The 20,487-nt window shown below is 43.3% G+C and overlaps 1 protein-coding gene across 2 annotated transcripts in view; it reads right to left on the bottom strand.

The window, feature by feature from the left end:
* Positions 1-15,356: 15,356 nt before the first annotated feature.
* RCAN2 (regulator of calcineurin 2) overlaps positions 15,357-20,487 on the bottom strand; it is a 199,247-nt gene continuing 194,116 nt past the window's right edge. For both annotated transcript variants that reach the window (XM_075063623.1, XM_075063624.1), the window contains exon 4: positions 15,357-16,596. In XM_075063623.1, coding sequence (XP_074919724.1) covers positions 16,436-16,596 — 161 coding nt within the window. In that variant the 3' untranslated portion in view covers positions 15,357-16,435. The remainder of the gene's footprint in view (positions 16,597-20,487) is intronic.

Consider the following 20,487-nt stretch of genomic DNA (forward strand, 5'->3'; position numbering starts at 1 on the left):
TGCGCAGTTGAGAGAGCAGGTGACCGGCTGGGTTGCCATGGTGACCTGGGTAGCTGGGCTCCTCAGGCTCGCGCCCACCGTCACTGGCATGAGCCATTCCTGCTCCTAGCCCAGGCCGGAGCCGACGTGCGCCCCCTCGCCCTGCACAGCCTGGGCTTCCCAGGGCGCTAGCAGGGGCTAAGCCAGGGCAGCGTGGGGCTCGGTGAACCTGGCTCGGGGCCAGCCTGGGGCTCAGCTCATCACCTCAGCCAGGGGCTGGAGGCGAAGCAGGACTATGTTAAACCCCGGGCGCTGCCCTGGCCATGCGGCTGAGTCGTTTCCAGCCGAACCTGGAGGCGAATTACCGTTTTGTGGAGTCCTGAGCCAGAGCGAGTGGGGGCCACGCCCCCGTTTTCGCCTACAGTCCCCCGTCCCCCTCCTCCCGCGCTCCTGCTGGGGAAACGGGGTTGGGGCGCTGGGGCTCCCCTGCTCTGGCCACGCGGCGCTCCTGCTGGGGAAATGGGGTTGGGGCGCTCGGGCTCCCCCGCTCCGCCCGCCCGGCGCCACTGCTGGGGAAATGGGGTTGGGGTGGGGCCTTCGCCCACCTGACGCTCCTGCCGGGGAGTGGTGTAGAGGTGCGGAGGCTTCTTCCACTCCCAGCAGAAGCGTTGGGTGGGGAGCAGGTCAGGGCACCCCATTGGCCAGGGCCCCTGGGCACAGGCCTTGTGGGCCCATTGGCTAAGTCGCCATTGGCCGAACCAGCTCCTCACAGCCATGCCTAGAGCCTCCCCTCCAGCAACCTGGGCCTGCCAACTCCACTGCCCCAGGGCAGGGCCATGCACCTAACTCCTTTTAACAGACAGCTTGATAAAGGTATGGCAGGATTGTCTGAGTTAGCAGGAGCTTGGACTCAGTTCCCTGGAGGGGGCCAAACAGTGTTATGTCTGAGGGGCAGTTTCTGGCTGGGATCCTGGATAAACCTGATTGAATTAAATTAATATCTTTGGGATCAATTGTAGTGAAAATACAATTGTTTATTTGTTATTGTAGGGCTATAACTAACATTTCCAGGAGACTCACTAATGTGAACCTCGCGGCAATGGTAGGACTGTCAAAGAACCCTTTAGCACCATAGGTATGAAGCAGTCTCCTTTTCTTTCTCTCTCTGCTCACACAGCAGTGCTGTGGACTTCCTTGCTGCAGAAATTGTAGCTTGTCCTTACTCTCTGCCAAATTAGCAAGATCTCTCAAGTGGTAGACTCCATTTGATTTGCTGAGTCTAAACACAGATTTTTTTCCCAATAGCAGATAGGGATGATGCAGAATCACATCCAGTTAAGGCATGTACAGCAGGTATTATCTTGCAGAAGTCAACTGAATGTGTCACAAATTGCATACACAGGTATGATAGGTGCTATGATTGTTCCTTCCTTACCAGGCTTAAATATGGTTGTCTTGGCCATGGCAGGGGTGCCAGATTTCTTGACTGGCCTGAAGAAGCTACATGCCCCATAAGAATCAAGTGCACCTCTCACAAATCTCTCCATTTGTTCTTCACCAACATCTAATATTTTCAGCAGAGACTCTTGTACATCTGATGTTACACACAGTCCAGTAGATATGTTGATATGCACCTCTGGATGTGATTCAGGGTCAAATTGGTTTATCATATTCTTGATGACATTGTGGGCAAGGACTTGTTTGTGGACTGTGTCTTCACTACTTCTTGTTAGGTGATTTCTTTCTCATAGCTTTTGCATATTCACTCAGGATATGTCTTGTGGGGGTCCATATAACAAGGGCTGGATTCTTTTTTGACAGTCCTACAATCCCACTTCTGCCCTTTGAGTCTTTGAAGGCAGTTTTCTCTGTTCCCATATCACTCCAAATGCCATTAAAAGAACCAGGTGTCTGACATACATCATGTACTTCCTCAGGGAGATGTAACATGCCAGGAATGTAGACTGATATCCATATGGCATAGTCGGACCTGCCTGCAGTATGGAACACTGTGTGTGTAAGGCATTCAGAAGTTGAAATGAACTTAAACAGTAAAAACTTCTAGTCATAGTCCTGTTGCAGCGTTTCTGGAACTGAGCTAAAAATGACATTCTTATTTTGGGTACCATACTTTCACCTCACCTACAGGCTTACTGCACCATTGGACAGCTCCACATCAGACCTCATCTGAACATATATAAAATAAGCGTTCAAATTATATAAGATGTGAGTGTGTGTAGGGTAGGCACATTGAACTCCAAAAATATGGTAACTTTTCAGAGAATTGTCACCATACCTGTACAGGCAGGGAACTGTTCACCCTGGAGATACCCTAGTCAAAAGGGAAAGAGACCAGAAGATGGGTCTCCACCCAAGAGCAGTGATGGCCAAAGTAGTCAGAAATCTGAGGGTGAGTGCCCTTGCTGTACTACGGAAGGGAACTACTACATGTGCTGTTGTCCTGAACTGTGCCATATGTTCTTGTGAAGGCAGCAGAAGCAGGACTAGGATATTCTCAGTTAAGAGGGCTAGACTTCAAGAGGAGCACTGGTGAATGTAGTGTAACCTCCTGTAGGAAATGCTGCCAATGGCATTTAAAACAGGAACTTGTCCCCCTTTCCTCCACACACACTTTTGCTCATGTTCATCCCTCTTCCCCCAAACCCAAGCAGAGCTGCCTATAACTTGGGAGGAGAACCAGAGGATCTAGAGACTTTGCTTCTGTCAGACTATTTTATGTGGAAGATGCTCAGGTCCAGACCTCAAAGATATATAGGCATCTGTTCCCCACAGAAATCCCTTTGAGGATCTGGGCTGCCGATATTGCTGTGATGGGTAGCAGGACAAACCCTAAAATGGACCAAATTATTATATAAATTGAGTAGAAACTTTCTCATTTGGATGAAATCTGACAACTACAAATCTGAATTTCATGGGGGAGGGAGCATTTCCCTAAAGAGCTCAAAGCCTTTTACACAAACATGAATCCCTTTGAGGAAGCAAAGTGTCATTGTTCCCAGTTTCCAGATAGGGAAATCAAAGCAGAACAGCTATAAGTGACTGCCCCCTCTGGAATGCCAGCTACTAGTAAACCACGGTGTTTTTCTTGTCACATCATAATACAAAGGTTGATTGATTGGTGGAGCATGTCCCCTCCCATTTACAGTCAGCACTGTATTTCATGCAGGGGTAATTTATTTTGCTATTAGGGCACAGGGTTAAGGTATGACAAGTGTAACCTTAACTCTTGGTTTCCCTTTTTCCTATTGATTGGGAGTTTTTTGTAGTTTAAGAAGCATCATCTTAATGCCACGTTTCCCTGTTTTCCCATTTTTGTTTTTTTAACTGTACATTTGTCTGAGATAGCAAGCAGGGGAGTCAGTGTGGTGTGCCAGCAATCTTAATTCATTCCCTAGTTATGTTTTGGTTTGGCGGGGGAGGGGATTTCTATATGGTATGTATTTAGGCATATGTTTCATTACTGCAAGAAGGGCTGGGTTGTTATATACCTCCAAGTCATCAAACACCTCTAATAGTACAGGTGTTCTTCAGATTTCAAGGGCTTAGTAACTCTATTGATGACCACAGACGCTCAGTGCCATACAGATGCAGTATAAAACCCCAGGTAGAACAGAAGGCAATGGAGTTGCTCTTGATTTAAACTTGTGTAAGATCAACATTCATCAATTTTAGACAGGCAATTCTGTTTTTTTTCTTCACTCCCCCCCGCCCCAGCTCTTTTAATGAACAAAAATGGGGCCTGATCCAAAGCTTGTTGAAGTTAATGGGAGTTATTGCACCCAGTTTAGTGGGCTTTGTGTCAGGCCCATTAACCATAAAGATCAGAAGCAAAACTCACTTCCCATTTATGGGTTTCTGTGTGTGGTGATTTCAAACTAATAGAACAGTGGATTTTGTTCCAAACATCTTAGTTCTTTTGTTCATCAGTATTCCAAGGCTATCAAAGAAATGCAAGTGGTTATTAATTTTTTTCAGTTGTTTTGGGGGCAGAAAACTATTTTTCCATGTTTTTTCCAAGCCCTTGGCACCACCATTTGAGAATGGTCAGTGGCAAAAATTGCAGATGATAAACTATTGCACATTGAGCCAAATCCTGGACCACGAGCAAAGCTTAAGCAAAAGTTGTGCTCTGGAAAACAGTGTGTGTTGGAAGGGGTGACCTGACTTCAGGCCAGGGCCAGTCCCTCTGGAAACTGAACTGTAGCTGAGAGAATAGGTGGTATAACCTAGAACTCTCTTCTTTATCCAAGCAAGAGATTATGAGAATCTGTACTATGCACAGACCAAATGAACATGCCCTTTATATGCCCGCAGCATAACCAAATTTACACACTTCAGTGGTGAATCACAGATGCATCACTAAACTCTCTTTAGCACATAGGGTTGCATCATTTCTTGTCCTTTTGCAGAGCAGACTCACTCCCTGTGGCCCTTCCATTGGCACACAAACATATATAAGAACATAAGAATGGCCATACCGTGTCAGACCAAAGGTCCATCTAGCCCAGTATCTGTCTACCAACAGTGGCCAATGCCAGGTGCCCCAGAGGGAGTGAACCTAACAGACAATGATCAAGTGATCTCTCTCCTGCCATCCATCCATCTCCATCCTCTGATGAACAGAGGCTAGGGACACCATTCTTTACCCATCCTGGCTAATAGCCATTATGGACATAACAAACCAATGAATTTCCATTCTCTTTAAACACGTTATGTCCTAAGCCTTCAACAACCCAATCAGTAAGATTCCACAAGTTGACTGTGCGACTGCGTGAAGACTTCCTTTTATTATGTTTTAACATCGGCCTATTAAATTTCATGTAGGCTGACCCAGTTCCCTTGTATTATGGAATATCAATAAACTTTTCCTTATCCACTATCTCCACTCACTCATGATTTTCAATATACCATCTGTCATATCCCCCCTAGTCTCCTCTTTTCCATGCTGAAGAGTCTCTAGACTCTATCTTCCTTGTATGAGGACCACTTCCCAACCCCTAACATTTAGTCCTTTCCGAACATTTCTAAGACTAAAAATTTTTGAGGTGAAGGAGACCACATCTGTACACAGTTTCGAGATGTGGCGTACATGATTTATATAAGGGCAATAATATATTCCCAAGTCTTATTCTCTATCCCCCTTTTAATGATTCCTAACATCCTGTTTGCTTTTGAGATCGCCTCTGCCACACTGCGTGGACATCTTCACGAAGAAGATCACACATGATCCAAGATCTTTTCTCTGACCGTGTAGCTAAAATTAGCCCCATCAATATGTATGTATAGTTGGGGTTATTTTCCAATGTTGATTTATTATCAACATCTAACCACATTAAATTTTATTGCATTTGTTGCCCATTTGCTTAGTTTTGTGGAGATCTTTTTGAAGTACTTCACAATCGCTTGGCTTAACTATCTTAGTAGTTTAGTATATCTGCACAACTTGCCCACCTCACTGTTTAACGCTTCGCCAGATGCTATAAATAAAGTTGAATAGGATTGGTCCTAGACTGACCCTTAGGGAACACACTAGTTACCCTCTCATTCTGAGAATTACCGAGTTAATTCTACCTTTTTGTCCCTTCTTTTATCCAGTTCTTAATCCCATGGAAAGGACCTCCTTTATCCATGACCACTTAATTTACGTACGAGTCTTGGTGAGGGACCTTGTCAAGGCTTTTCTGGAAATCTAAGTACACATGTCACTGGATTTCCTCCCTTGTCTCATGTTTGTTGACTCCTTCAAAAAGAGACTAAACTCTAACCAGATTAATAAACACAATATTCAGTACAGAAAACATGTTGACTATTGCTCAAACAGTTTATGTTTTCTATGTGTCTGACAATTTATTCTTAACTTTGTATTTCGACAATTTGCCCGTACTGACGTTAACTTACTGTCTGTATAATTGCTGGGATCACCTCTAGAGCCTTTTTAACAATATTGTGCTACATTACTAACGTCCAGTCATTGGTATAACGAAGCCGATTTAAAGGAACGTAGGTTAGCAAAACCATAGTTATAGTTCCTCATACTTCACATGTGAGTTCTTTCAGAACTCTTGGGTGAATCCAATCTGGTCCCGGTGACTTTTAAATGTGAGTGTTATCAAATAATTTCCAAAACCGTGCCTCTAATGACACTCAATCTGTGACAAGTCCTCGAGATTTGTCACCATACAAAAGACAAGTTCTAGGTGGAAACTCCCTACATCCTCAGCCGTGAAGACTACTGAGCATATAGGAGATCTCAGTTAGTCTTCCAGCAATGATTATCGTCATATTACATGGCTCCTTGTTCGTATGTCGCAATCGTCAGGGCCCACTGCGGTTGTTTAGCAAGGCTTCCGCTCCATCTCTTATCAAGAAAACATTTTAGTTGTTATTAATTAACCTTGAGTTTTAGGCTAGCCATCTTCAACTCCTTTTTGGCTCTCTTATTACACTCTTGACGTAATTGCAGAGAATAACACTTGCATTGCCTCACTAATAGTGACTCCCACTTTTTAGGAGAGTTCTTCTATCACTTAACATATAGCTCTTATTACAATGCGTTGGTTCATAATTTATTCATGCCAACGGTGGCTCTTTTAGTCTTACCGTGTTTATAATTTGGGGGAGGTCACAGTTTCACTGTGAAGAAGTATGGGGCCTCTATTCATGGTGTCTCAACAAAGCCATTCCACTGCAGGGATTTCACTTAGCTACTGTAACCTTTTATATCTTTGTTTAACTAATGCCCTATCATGTTGTACACGTTCCCCCTTTGAAATTAAATGCCACAGTGTTGGGCTGCATTGAGTTTCTTCTCACCACAGGGATGTTGAAAATGATAATTGTACTTAATGGCACTATTCCAAGCGTCCTCTATATTTTATCTCTTCGACCCAGCTCTAGCACGCTGTCCATCCAGGAATTAATATCTAGGAGTCTCTCCTTGTGGTCCACAGCTACTTAGCTGCTCCAGAAGCAGCATTTAAAGTTAAAAAGAATGTTATCTCTCAGAGCATTCTCATGCGAATGTGCAAATGTTTCCAGCAATATGGGGATAATATGAATGATCCCCCACTATACTGGGATTTCTAATTTTGATAGCCCTCATTCCCCTTACTTTCATCCATACTATTACTGTCCTGGTCAGGTGGTCCGCGAGATAAAGATCCCTAAGTCATATTTTTTATTAGAAGCATGACAATTGTCCACCATACAGATTTTATAGGAACATGTGGATTCACTTAAGATTTTTACTTCATTTGAATCTACATTTTCTTTCGCATATAGTGCCACTCCTCTGCCCTTAAAGTATAAAAACAGCAGAATCAGGAACAAAACCAAACTACTGTGGGGCGAGGGTTTTGCCCACTACAATGAAAGCAAGCTGGTCCTGCCTGGTCATGCTCATGAAGTTTATTTATAAAAAGGTATTAGCTGTATATTTCACAGTTCCACTTCTGCCTTGTTACTAGTAATTTGCAATGGCAGGAGGAGAGGGTTGTACATAATCCATTCAAGGTCAGATTTTGTCTTTTGCATGGGGGGGCTGCCCAGGGCTGCCCAGGGGATTCAGGGGGCCTGGGGTCTTTGGCAGCGGGGGTCCTTCCACTCCGGGTCTTTGGGGCACTTCGGCAGGGGGTCCCGGAGCGAGTGAAGAACCTGCCGCTGAATTGCTGCTGAAGACCCGGAGCGGAAGGAGCTCCAGGTCTTTGGCAGTGGGTTCTTCACTCAGTCCGAGTGTGTTCAGCAGCACTGAAGGACCTGCCGCCAAAGACCAACCAAAAACTCTCATGGGGGCCCCTGCGGGGCCTAGGCTAATTGCCCCTCTTGCCCTCCCTCCCCCCTTGTGGCCCTGGGGATTTCTTACTCTGTGAGGTGTATTTCAATGGTCTACTCATGCAGTAAGGCACCACTCAGCTGAGGGACAGTGGGAGAATATGGTCCTCTGCCACTTTACCTAGGTTTCTGTAAAGATGGAGGTCTGGTGTTCTGTTGATATCTGAACACATTCAGGGGATTATAAGACATGGCTGTTGTTTTAACCATTCATTGTTGTACCGTCTGTGCCTTATTTGATATTCTGCATTATTAAAGCACAGATTGACAAATGAAAAACTAGGGGTCCAAGATTAGTGCACAACTTGAATGTATCTTAGAAATGTGTTTTATTGGTCTGATTTGTATAAAATGTGACATCAGTACGTAGAAACTGACAGACTGGCTCAGAACCAAGGTCCATCTAGTCCAGTATACTGTCTCTGACAGTGGTCAGCAACAGAGGTGTCAGAGGAAGGTGCAAGAAACCTTGCATTACATAGATGTGGGATAAAATTATACACAAGCACAGGGTTAACAAAACCTACTTAGATGCCTTTAGGTGACTGTGTTTTTCTGTATTGTTAAATATTGTGACTCTTAAGCCTATGGCAGTACCACAGATACATAGCTATTAAACTGTGATAGATTGATAAGCACATCTTGGTGGTGGTCAGTGAATCTTCATCCTCCCGCAACAAAATGAGGCCTCCTCCTCTTCCCGGACTAAAGTGGTACCTGGCAAGTTTATAGTTGTCAGGGAAATCCACTAGAGGGAGCCATTGGCACACATTAAGACAGCATGCTGCATTTATCTATTGTTACAAATAGCTAGAACCGGTAGTGTTGACTTGGCTTTGGGAAATGCTTTGGCTGCTTGAAATTAATATACTGTGGTGTTTAATGATAATCAAAGGAAATTAAGCATAGGCAAGAAGTTCAGTAATTCCACCAAAATGTTTAATACCATATTAGATTTCCACTGAAGTACAGAGCTAATGTATTTGTACAAAATATATGGTTAAAAATAGTATTGATTTATAATATGTACAGATATGTCACATCTTTGTCAGCAATCCAGACACTTGAATGAGGAGAACATGGTTAATGGTCTCAGATCCACAATAACATACATGAAAGGCTTCTGCAGCTAATCACAATAGGACAACTTGCCAAATCAACAGTAAGGATGAAGCAATCAATACGGATGACACATTCCTTTCAGAAATCTCTGAACCGAGAAGCAGTCTGCTCTAAAATCGATTCAAAACATTTATACTTTTTTTTTTCTAAATTGATAGTGAAGAGACCATGTCTTCAGGACAGTAATGCAGACACGATGGTCCTGTACTAGATTAATGATCGATCACTTTCAGTGGTTTATTAAATAAAGCTGATTTTCTGATGTACAAAAGATAGACCAGTTTACTCCTGCTGGGCTGATCCTATTCTTAGGAAGTCAATGGGAAAACCTCTGTTGACTTCAGCAAGAGCAAGATTGAGCCCTCTATATCATGGATATGAATTATGGGATTAAAACCTAGAGTCTTTATCTAGGTGCTGAATGCCTTTAATTCCCATTGACTCTGAGGATGATCAGCACTTCAGATGGAGCATCAGGTTCCTAGTGCTTACTTGAACAAGATTCCCTAGACAAAGAAATCCTGGACGCTAGGGCCTGCAGATACTGCATTTGTTGGAATACTGGTATCCAAAGAGTCCCTGGGTGACCTTTATCCATCTTGGAGTGAGTATCTGTTAAATGGATTGATAAACCTTATTATGCCTTCTGAACATCCCTGACCTAGAGGCAGCATGGTGTCTCACTGCCCTAGCCAGAATGCAGGGTAGCATTGTGTTTTAGGGAGTGCAAGTGCTGTGCTGCCTATACTCCTCTCCAAGCCAAAACATCTGCACTGGCCAGTTTGCAGGTGCCTCTACCTCTTTGGGGTAGGTAGTGGCACTTGCTCCTCACTGTCCTTGCACTCTTCTGAGCACAAACAGTGGAACCATGGTCAACCCTCACCTAGGCATGTGAGGTAACAGATCTCTTGGGCTACCTCCCTCCACATCTGCACGGGGCACAGCACAATCTGCCCCATATGGTGTTGCTAAAAGCTTCTGTAACTCCAACTGCAAAGCCAGGTGAACATGGTACAGTGTGGGTTGCTGAACTTTGCCCTGTATGAGCTTCTTGAAAAAAAGGTGCCGTATTCCTCACCGGCGTAACTGTTAATTTCAGTGTTGTTACACCAGGGATTAATCTTGCCCAGGGTCTGTCCAGTACCTTAATCTGTACCTTAATTTTTTTAGCCAGCAAACCTTGTATACTTTGGGCGCTATTATTGTAAAGTGGCTTCCTTGAGGAGAACGCAAAAGCTTCAAGATGAGACATTGCTTTATTTTCTTATACATTAGCACATTGGATAAGTAATTGCAGCACTTAAACTAAACTTGCAAGAAGTTTTTTTTATTATTATTAAAGAAACTTGAATGGAGGGGGGAGGAGGGAACCTACAAACCGTGTTCTGTGATTTTGAGTTTCAATGGCTAGCAGGAAATTGCTCAACCAAAACGAATAGCAGTTGCACTAATCAGGATTATTCATAATAATTGGCCCAACATCTCTCTTCCAGGAAAAAAACAGTTCCTGTCCCCACCCCGATCTATGACAAAGTACTGCTGGGCTGTTATCACCTCAAATAAATCATTCTGATGAGCCTGTGAGTAATTCTAACAAATAATTTGCAGACTCTCCATTATCAGGCAGTAAGTAACTACAAGCCCAATCCTGTGAGCTGTTGAGTCCCCTTTGAAAACGGGACCTCTGTGCAAAAAGTGAGTCAGCAATAATCATTGTAGCTGTTGCCTGCTTTGGGCTTCCCAGTGCAGCCTGTCCGCTCGAATGTCTGTCCTGTTTAGGTTGTGAACTCTTTGGGGTGGGGATTATCTTGATTGGTGTCTTGCACAGCCCCAAGCACACCACCGGTAACAGAATACATGCACAACTTTGTGTGTGCAGGCAGTTGTGCAAGTAATCAAGGCATGAACCAGTAAGGTGCTGAAGAACAATTGGAGGTAAGACATCCCTTCAATTCTGACTACCAGGAGTTGCTGAGCATCTTGCAGGATCAGGCCCTGATTGCACACTATCACTTGTGTGTGCAAATGCCCTACTCTAGAAGTGTAACAGCCCATTTGTGTATTCAGATTAAGTGCTTAATGGAATTTTGTTCATATAACTTCTGTTGTTACATTTGCCCATAGAGTCCAGGTGAGGCCTGTCTGGAAACATAGCCTCCAATGTTCACTTTGGCAACCACTGGGCTTATTGCCAGGCAACGTGGTTTTCCCCTTTTATGCAATATTCAAACACAAATGGCATTTAGACAATTGTCATGTTTCAGTACAAATCAGCTAAATAATCTTTTCCCATTGTTGCTTGGGCAAGCTCACATGCTGCCTAGCAGCAGAGAATAATTAGGAATTATACAGACCATTTTAGCCCTGGATCCTATCACTACCACCTTTTTATAACAGACACAAAGAATAAGGTCTACATTGCAGAGACCAATGATTTCTGTGTGCTTCAATTTTTGGATGGGATCTGAGAAATTAAAGGGTCCTGATTTTCCCCAAGTTCTGAGCACCATCTCTCTGAAAATCAGGTTCCTTTAAGATGCCTTGTATTGGGCACCAAAAACATTAGTCACTTATGAAAATTAGATCTAAACGACTTGCAGGTCACACACAAGAAATCTCTGGCAGAGCTGGGTAGAGAGCCCATATCTTCTGGCTCCAGTCCTTTGCCTTAAACACAAAATAATCCTTCAGGACTATCCTAGAAGAAGAGGAAAAATACACTATATGAATTGACATGGTAGACCATAAAACATCACTCTGATATTTTGTGGTAATCAGGATTAGTATTGTTCTTTTCTTTTTAAGATTAGGCATTTTCTCAATGCCAAGTTACCTATTTAAACATGCATATGTATCATGTTTACCCATTTTTAACAGCTACTGTGGAGTGATTTCAGTTGGTAGAGACACATATTTGCTTTTCTGAAGTGATGCAGTGTGCTATTTTTACATAATCCCAGGCAAATTCAGATATGGTATAAGCAGGGTAAGTTTATGAAAGTCAATGGAATTGCAACTACTTAAATTAGATTTGAATTTTAGCTTCATATCTTGCCAGGAATTGTCATAATTTGTACAGAAAAAAACAATAGTGACTGAAGTGAAAGATTGCATATATCACACTTATATTTCCTTTATCCTCCTGCTCCAGAAACACAGGCCCACTTGAACTAAAGGATAATCTCCAGTCAGCAGCATGTGACCTGTGATGCACATTTTAAGCAGTCCTGGTTCCATCCAGAAGCAAGCAGTAGTGCACATTCACACTAGCCAGTTCTCTAGACTGTTTTAACCTTTCTTGAGGATTGCTTTTCAAAATGCCAAAAGCAAGTAGAACACATGGACAAATCATCATTTGCCATATTTATTTTTTAAAACTAAGCTCTGAGTTATACAAGTGCAAAAGTGATTCATTAGCCAATAACCTTTTTAATACTTCTATAAAATATGACTAAATAGAATATTTTTTAAAAGGTGTGTACAGTATAATGGAAATGCTGACACATAACTAACTCTCACAGTGCTAGGACATACCACTGTAAAATCTTGCAAGACTATTTAGCTGATTATCATTCTATACAAAAGACGTTCCCTTTGTCTCAAGAAAGGCCCTTTTCACTGTCACTGCATGAAAAGAGAACTAGCCAATCTGAGAGCAAATAAATGTGAAAGAGCAGTGTTGTAGTTTACCCACAGGACACATTTTAACCCTATTCAAGGTTGCTGTTTTTTTTTTTTTTTTAAAGTACTGATCCACTTAGCTCAGATATTATAGCAGGGTGTTTTGGAGGGAGGCAATCCTGCCATGGGATCGGCTAGTATGCCGTTCTAGTGATGACAGTGGGTCCCCACAAGGGCATGGGGGTCCCATTGCAATACTGTTACTTTTGACATTGACTGCTATTTATTTTTGAAATGTTTGAGCACTCTGCTTTGAGTTTAAGGAAGTTAAATGCACAAATACGTTTACAAAAGTCACCGTATGCAAAGTATGAAAAAGTCTAAATTCAGAGAAGAAAGGGGAGGACAAACAGGGTAGAGGGGACACTAGTAGTAGCAATTGTAAACTTCATTTGCTCTGCTCCATTTCTAGCCAGAGGCGTGAGCAATGTATATCCACTAGAGGGTGCCATTTCACCTCTAGAAAAGTATTTCAATAGTGTCTCAGCACCCATTTGAAAAGCAAATTTAAAGAATCAGGGCCAAATTCTGTCATCACTTACACTGGTGTGAATCAGGGGTAACTCCAGTGAAGCCAGTGAAGTTAGTCCTGATTTATAGTGCTCTTATAAAGCAGAATCTGCTTTTGGTGTTGCAAATCCTCATACAGCGAGGGAAAGTCATAGCAGCCGAGTTTGCCGACCTTACATAGACAAAACTCCCATTGAAGTCAGCAGGGCCACAGGATCTGGACTACTGAATTTATGTAGAAAATTTACTTTTCAGAGTGGTCAGCCCTTTTTGAGGAAGCCTGTTTTCCATTACTAGTCAGGCTTAGGCTGCTGGTGAGCTACAAAGCTGGTTTGCCAGGTTCTCAAATGTTATTTTTATACTACAGAGGTTAATCTATAATATCAGAAGTATTGTCCTTTCACATAGTGATTTATAAATGCTGATTGCAGCCATACTAGGATTTCCTTGGGTTGTCTCAGTCTTTCAACTGTGTTTTTCTTTCTGTAGTTTGGACAATGAAGCTATTTCCCACACCCTCCTGCATAGTACCCTATAGCTCCACTCTTTTTAGGACCTAACATAGTCAACTAACTATGCCTGTCTTTAAGTATCCCTTGTGTGCATGCCCCATAATGCACTTTGAGACAATAAGACAGAAGTGACCATTAAACTAAAACTGATGCTTCAGTCACAATAGGATTTTTAATCTGAGTTGGGCCGAAGTTGCATAGTTTGGACCCGGCCCCAAACCCCCAAAAGTCTGATTTTGCTTCGATGTGGGGACTAGGTTTGGGTTCCTTATTCCTCATTGTTTGATTTTTGTACATAAAAGACCAGATCCTCAGCTGGTGTAAATGGAGCTACACAGATTTACAGCAGCTGAGGATCTGGCCCCCAAATCTCTGCCATCTCAAAGTGACGGTTTTATTCAGGAAATGTTACGTTTAAACCTCATATAAAAATATTATTCATAATTAACTGTTTAAAGCCAAGAGATCGTGACAACGAAATAGCTTTTTATCTATGCAGTGACACATGAAATAGGAGGGGATTTGTTCTCCTTAAATACTATAGCTTGCCTGATGTACCATTTTCAGCCGGAATGGTCATATTATAGTTCCAGGGTGGAAGGTGATTTAAAATAAGAAGAATATCATTCTTTAAATCATTCTGAAAGCATTGTCAGAAAGTAATAATGTGAAAATAGCTGAAAAGCTTTTTTTTTTCTTTTTAAAGAAGGCCCTCTGTCTCAATCCCATAAAACTGTTAAAGTCAAGTCTCATTTAAGCTAGGTCTCTGCTGCATTGAACATGCTTGTTGAAGGTAAATGTGAATGTATGCTAAGTGGTGTCCACACTGCACTGAGAATCACCACCATAAGAGTTATGCAGAAGCAAGGCTCTAGTTCTCAGTGGGAATATTAAAGAATGGTGATGGTCAGAAAAGGAACTCTGTAAAAATGGCTCATTCTTACACCCACAGCTCTGTTCTCCCAATGGGCATTGAGAAGTTTCTGTTGATTTTAGTGACAAGATTAGGTGTTTTTCTTTCTCTCAGTATTGCTGAATCAATACAGCAAGGGGAGAACAAGCTAGAGTCCACTGAAGCATGCGTATCCTTATTGTTAATAAAGATTCTGCCACTGTAATTTTCAGAAACTTCCTAACAAGGTTTTATTACAGAACCTAGCTTGACTTTCAGATCTCAGGTTGACCTTGCAGGGTTGAGAAGTAAAAAAAAAAAAAGAAAAAAAAACACCTCTCTTTTTACTTGTAAAAGGAGCAAATTTGATCGGAAAGGCACTGAGAGTTTAAACATGGAACCCCTCAGTGCCATCTCAAGGGGTGGGACAGAACGGCAGCTCATTTGCTTATGCCCCAATCCTGCAAAGCCCTATGCATACGCTTCACTTTCATAACATTCATTTCAATGGAACTACTCACATGTGTCAAGTTAAGCTCACGTGCCTTTGTGAGAGCAAGGCTTAGATCTCTAGAAAGCACTTTCTCAAAACGGTGAGCGTGCATGAGAATAATTAACAGAGATGATCTGCCCAGGGAGAAAATCCAAATATCTAAGTACTTTCTGCTACCAGCCACAATGAACGCACAAAAATGTCAGTAATCCTGTGCATGTTATGAGTGACAGGGACATGTAGGAGTGAGACAGGAGAGTAAATTCCATGCAGTCTAAGTTCAAGTTTAAGTGTGGTCCTGTTTTATTTGGCCGGGGGACAGGGGGGCGGGGGGAGGCGCAGAATACTACATACAGCTAATATGGACCTTAAAACATATCGAGCAAAGGGGGAGGGGGAGTGCTGATTATTAGGGATAGGCAAATATTTGCAAATAGCTGGAGTATCAGGGCTATCCAGCATACCACTGGAAACTTCTGTCCATCACTGCTACCATGAGGCAGTAATGAATCCCAGTGTAATGGGAAGTTAGCTTCTTCACCGACCTCAGGGGTGCAGGAAAAGAGAAGTAACATCCTTGCCCTCCTACTGGGACGGAATGTGAGGATTTCCCCCACTGCTAGCAGCCTGGCTCCCTATCACTGGAGGACAAAGGAATGAAGGACACCTCCCCCTTCGCCAAATCCTGCCTCCTCTTTCAGCCCAATGCACTCCAGGGTTTGTCAGCCCCACATTTAAAGGGCCAATGTATTCAGCAGCAGTCAGGCAACAAGAGTGTTTCAGTCCTCTGGCTGTAACTAAAACATGCAGAAAACGTCTTGTCTCCTACAGAAGTTGCCTCCCACAAGATAAATGCTTAGTAAGTGGAGGTGAAGGGGTTAAAGACCACTAAGCTGCTACCTCACAAGATGACACCAGGTAAGAATGAGGGACAAGTGGGAGACCCAGGTCTGCTGGGGAGTAGTGGGGGGGTGGGGAGGGGAGTGGGATCCTGTGGAAAGGGGAGCAGAGAAGAATGTTCTGCTAGTCTGAATGTTAATCCCAACATCAGCCTATTTGCCCATCATTAGTTTACTAAGCGATGCTTCTGGTTTTGCTATCATTACAATGTGCAATGCTATGAAAAACCCTCAAACTAAACTCCCTCCCCTCTTCCCAGCCTATTCTAGCCCCTTTCACAAGATCTATCACACTCGATGGCAGGTGATATGGTTACATGTACAAAGAACTTTTTCCTAGCCCTTGTGTTAGACAGGCTTGAGTACAGAGAAGGGATTTCAATGAGCTAGATGTCCCATTACCCAAGAGGCAATGGCTGCCCTTCAACAAAACATAGCAAACAGAAAAACAAAGAGCCATGCTGGAGGAGAGAAGTGCTGCTTCCGCTGGAGAGGCTCAGTTAGACACAGGAGGAGGCAGGCCAGGGCGCCGGGTTTGAATAATTTTTGGCTTTGGAGAATTCTTTGGGTCCTCATCTTCCTCTGTGTCGCTGTCGCAGACGTGCACCACCACGCTCGGGGTGGACTCTGTCCCTGCATGCAGCTCATACTTCTCCCCTAGAAGCAGGAATAAGTCAGGTTAGGTCAAAGGTCACCAGCATGGGAGAGCCAAACATTGACTCTGGCCTTGTCTGTCTCCAGGAATAGCCCTAATTCAGCAATCCATGTAGCTGCATCATGGCTGAGCTTTAGGCATAGACAAAAACACACAGGAGTTTGCTTGGACAGAGCTAATAGAGGTTTATTCCTGCATGCCCCTTTCTACCCATAGAGGTCAGCACCCCTGCAACTACACCGAAAGCTGGCGACTGGTTACTACGCAAGGCTATTCCTAAGTGTAGACAAGGCCTAAGGGTGGAATCCAGGATAATCTGGACTAGTTAAAAACAAGTTGCATTAGTGTCTATGCTAGGATTTCCCACTAGTGCAGCCACACTCGTGGCTGAAATCACAGTGTAGACAAGGCTTAAATGTATGTGTAAGGGGCGAGATAAGGGTAGCCTAGTGTCATGGAGATGGGCCAAGCTCAAAACCACACTTCCTAAACCCTCTATCAACAGAGAGTTCAGAGCTGGACTCAAACTTCATGGTTGCCCCTTGTATCTAAAATGGGCCAAACCTCAGCACCCCAGGCCCAAACTTCTTTAGACTCTGGGATCATTCAGATCCAGTTACACATACTGCAGCTTGGTCCCATCTCTAATTTCTCTAGCTACTTCATTGGTAGGCTGTGAGGGAGAGGGTTTGTTTATCACTGATAACAGTTCCAGCTATAAACATCTCTAAATACCCTTCAGCACTGAATGTAGGCACAGCATCTACTTAGCACTTCTGACAGTCGTCATTTTGGCTGACATGTAGGAGATTGAACCAGAGATCTCTAGAGCTAAAAGCATGAGCAGCTATAGCCTGAGCTAGTGCTCTTCAGAAGTAGCTGTAACACACTCATATCCTCTGCAGAGCAGGCATGGAGTGGGACCTGCACCACACTCAGCAATGGGTTACACACTTATGCAGCACTTTGGATTTTCTAAGTGCTTCGTGCACATTCATTACTTAACCCTCCAAGTTCCCCTGTGAAGGAGGTCAGTGTTGTGGAGGTGGAGATGGAGCTGGGAAGTGAAACGACTTGCCCACAGCCTCAGAGTAAGAGCCAGGCTCAGAACTCAGTAATTCCTAGCTCCAAGTCCTGTGCACCATCTCCTGAACAACGCTGCCTCTGTTCAGTGTGGTACCATGGGGCTGAAGCTAAGAATAATGGGATGGAATTAAGAAAAAAGTAAATTTAAGAAGAATAACAGGAAAAATTTTCAACGGTGAGATCTGTGAGACACTGGCCTGGTCTCCCCAAGGAAGCAGGGGAAGTCTCATGGCTTGGCAGCTGAAACTCAACTGGAGAAAGCACTAGAAAATGTGTTGAAAGGAACAATCCTGGCCTGGCAGGGGCAGATTAGATGACCTATTGGAATAGGTCATTTCCATCTTTTATGCCTGCAAGCACCAGTGCACTTTATTTAAGTTTGACAAATTGGCTTATTAAGACTCTGACAAACACCATGATTAGCTACTGGTAAACACTACTATGTCTTTGACAAACTATGCTTTATATGACTGCTTTGAGTTAAGAGTGACCAGTGCAAATTTACTACAAATACTCTAGGAGGAGGGCAAGGCACCATATAGCTAGATAAGATGGAAACCCAAAATCCTATTTGCTATAGACTAAATGATTATTACTACTTATTTGTATTTTGCCTAGTAGTCCTAGTCATGAACCAAGACGTCATTGTACTAGAGCCTATATAAACAGAACCAAAAGATGGTTCCCTGCCAAGTTTTATAAATTACTGAGCCTGATCCCCAAAATCTTCATTCACATGATTCTTTACACACACCTTTTTGAATAAAAGGTTGCAGGGTTGGGCCCCTATCATTCCAGGTAGCTCTGCACCTGCTACAAGTAAAGCATGGTGTTCGTGCTGGTTTGCTGTTCATCCCAGTGAGGTTTATAGGCCTAGGATTAGAGGACAGGAAGCATTTTTATCTGGAGGTGGGAGGCAACTTTACAATCAAGACAGTGAATAACTCCTATAAACTTGGCTTCTTGCTGCAAGAGATATTTTATTGCTGTGATCCCATTAATGCTGACATTAAACTTCTCTATTTTTGGAAAACTTTTTTCTGGCTCCAGATTGAGTAAAGCACTATGGACCTCGCTGAGAAGCTAAAATGTAAAAAAGAGAAACAGTTTGGTCATGCTGTATGGAGAAATTATATGGTTTTGCTTTGCCTCTTTTCCCTGCAGGCTGCAGCTAATTTCTCAGCTATGGGCTGACGTCAATGCTGCCAACCAGCACTGAGGGGCACATTGGTCACTGTCAGCTGCAAAGAGCTCAGTGGTGCAGTGCACACACAAAGCTGGGCCATTTCTTATCACACGACATACAGTAACTCACATTCACTGGCCTCTTAAAAGGTAATAATCCCAGTTCAGATGCCACATTCTTTTATGCTCAAATTCCTCCCCAAAGGTTTCTTTCCACTGAAAAAGAGATGTGGAAATAACTATAGACCCTGGGACAAACATTCAGAGGCCTCTGGCACAAGTAACTGCAGCAGCAATTAATGTCACTTGAACGAATCAGGATTCAGTGCTCCCATAAATGGATTCTGAAGGTGTCCAAGTGAAGAGCAGTTAATTGCCCTACAATAACTGAGATCCTCGGAGATGCCGTAGGCAGTGTGGATCTTACTGTAGGAACACAAGCACCTCATGCACATGACACCAGATTTTTCTTGATTAGCAGTATCCATCAGGGCTATCCATGCTGCCAGTGCCTCCCTGTGCTCTTGCATAAGGCCATAAAGGGCAGGGGGCTGCTACAATCCTCCCACAGTTCCCTTACAGTGCAAAGCCTGTGTGGCTGAGGACTCTGAAAAGAAGGAATGGAGGGCTGGTTGTGGGGTGCAAACTGACTACACCATCTCAAAGAACAGTTAGTGATGAGTATTTTTCTTCTTCAAATATTTGTCAGTGTGGATGCCACTGTAGGTGACAGGCAAGCAGTATCCCTCCCCTGAAGTTCAGCTGCATCACTCAAACAGAGATTAAAGTACTGCTGTCCTGAACGTGGTCTCCAATTTGGCTGCCAGGTCAAATACATAATGCTTAACAAAAGTTAGCAGGTGATGCTGCATTGCTGCCTTGTAGATCTGAGAGATCAGCATGTATCTGAAGTGTGTGGAAGATAGTACCTGTGCCCTGGTGGAAAGTGCCTTGACATTTGGAGAGAGAGGTCGCCAGCCAGCTGATAGCAGGTGGAAATACACTGCATGAGCCACTTCAAGGATTCTCTATGACAAGACAGCCTTTCAAGGCACCAGATATAGCCGAGAAGAGATGGGGAGAGAACCCAAAACATTTAGTCCTACTGAGATAATACATAAAGGCTCTGGAGACATACAGAATATGGAGCTTCTTTTCTCCTGCCATTGAGTACAGTTTCAAGAAGATGACTGAAAGGGTAATGGATTGGTTCAGGTGAAATTCCAACTCCACCTTAGGGATGACTTTGGGGTACAGTTTCACCACCCTCTTGTCCCTTTGGAAGGATGTGTAAAACAATCCAGATATAAAAGCTTGGAACTTGCTGACTGTCCATGCTGATGTAATGGCCATGAGAATATCTATCTTGATGGTAAGGTGGTATTGTGATGCTGGCAGACCAGGTGCCAGCTCATGTCAAGGCCCCTAGGCCTCAACTGACCACTAACAAATGCAGAGCTGGAAACAGGCCTGGCTCATCTCTGTGTTACTATTGTTAAACTAGGTATTAGGTTTATAAAATGTATTTAATGTTTCGGACTTTATGAAATGCTTTATGAGTTACCGCATGCATTAATCTCACTTATATCTGTATCGCGTTATATGGTAATATTTAAGTGTTC

This window comes from Chelonoidis abingdonii, chromosome 3 (genome assembly GCF_003597395.2).
Source record: "Chelonoidis abingdonii isolate Lonesome George chromosome 3, CheloAbing_2.0, whole genome shotgun sequence".
NCBI lineage: Eukaryota > Metazoa > Chordata > Testudines > Testudinidae > Chelonoidis > Chelonoidis abingdonii.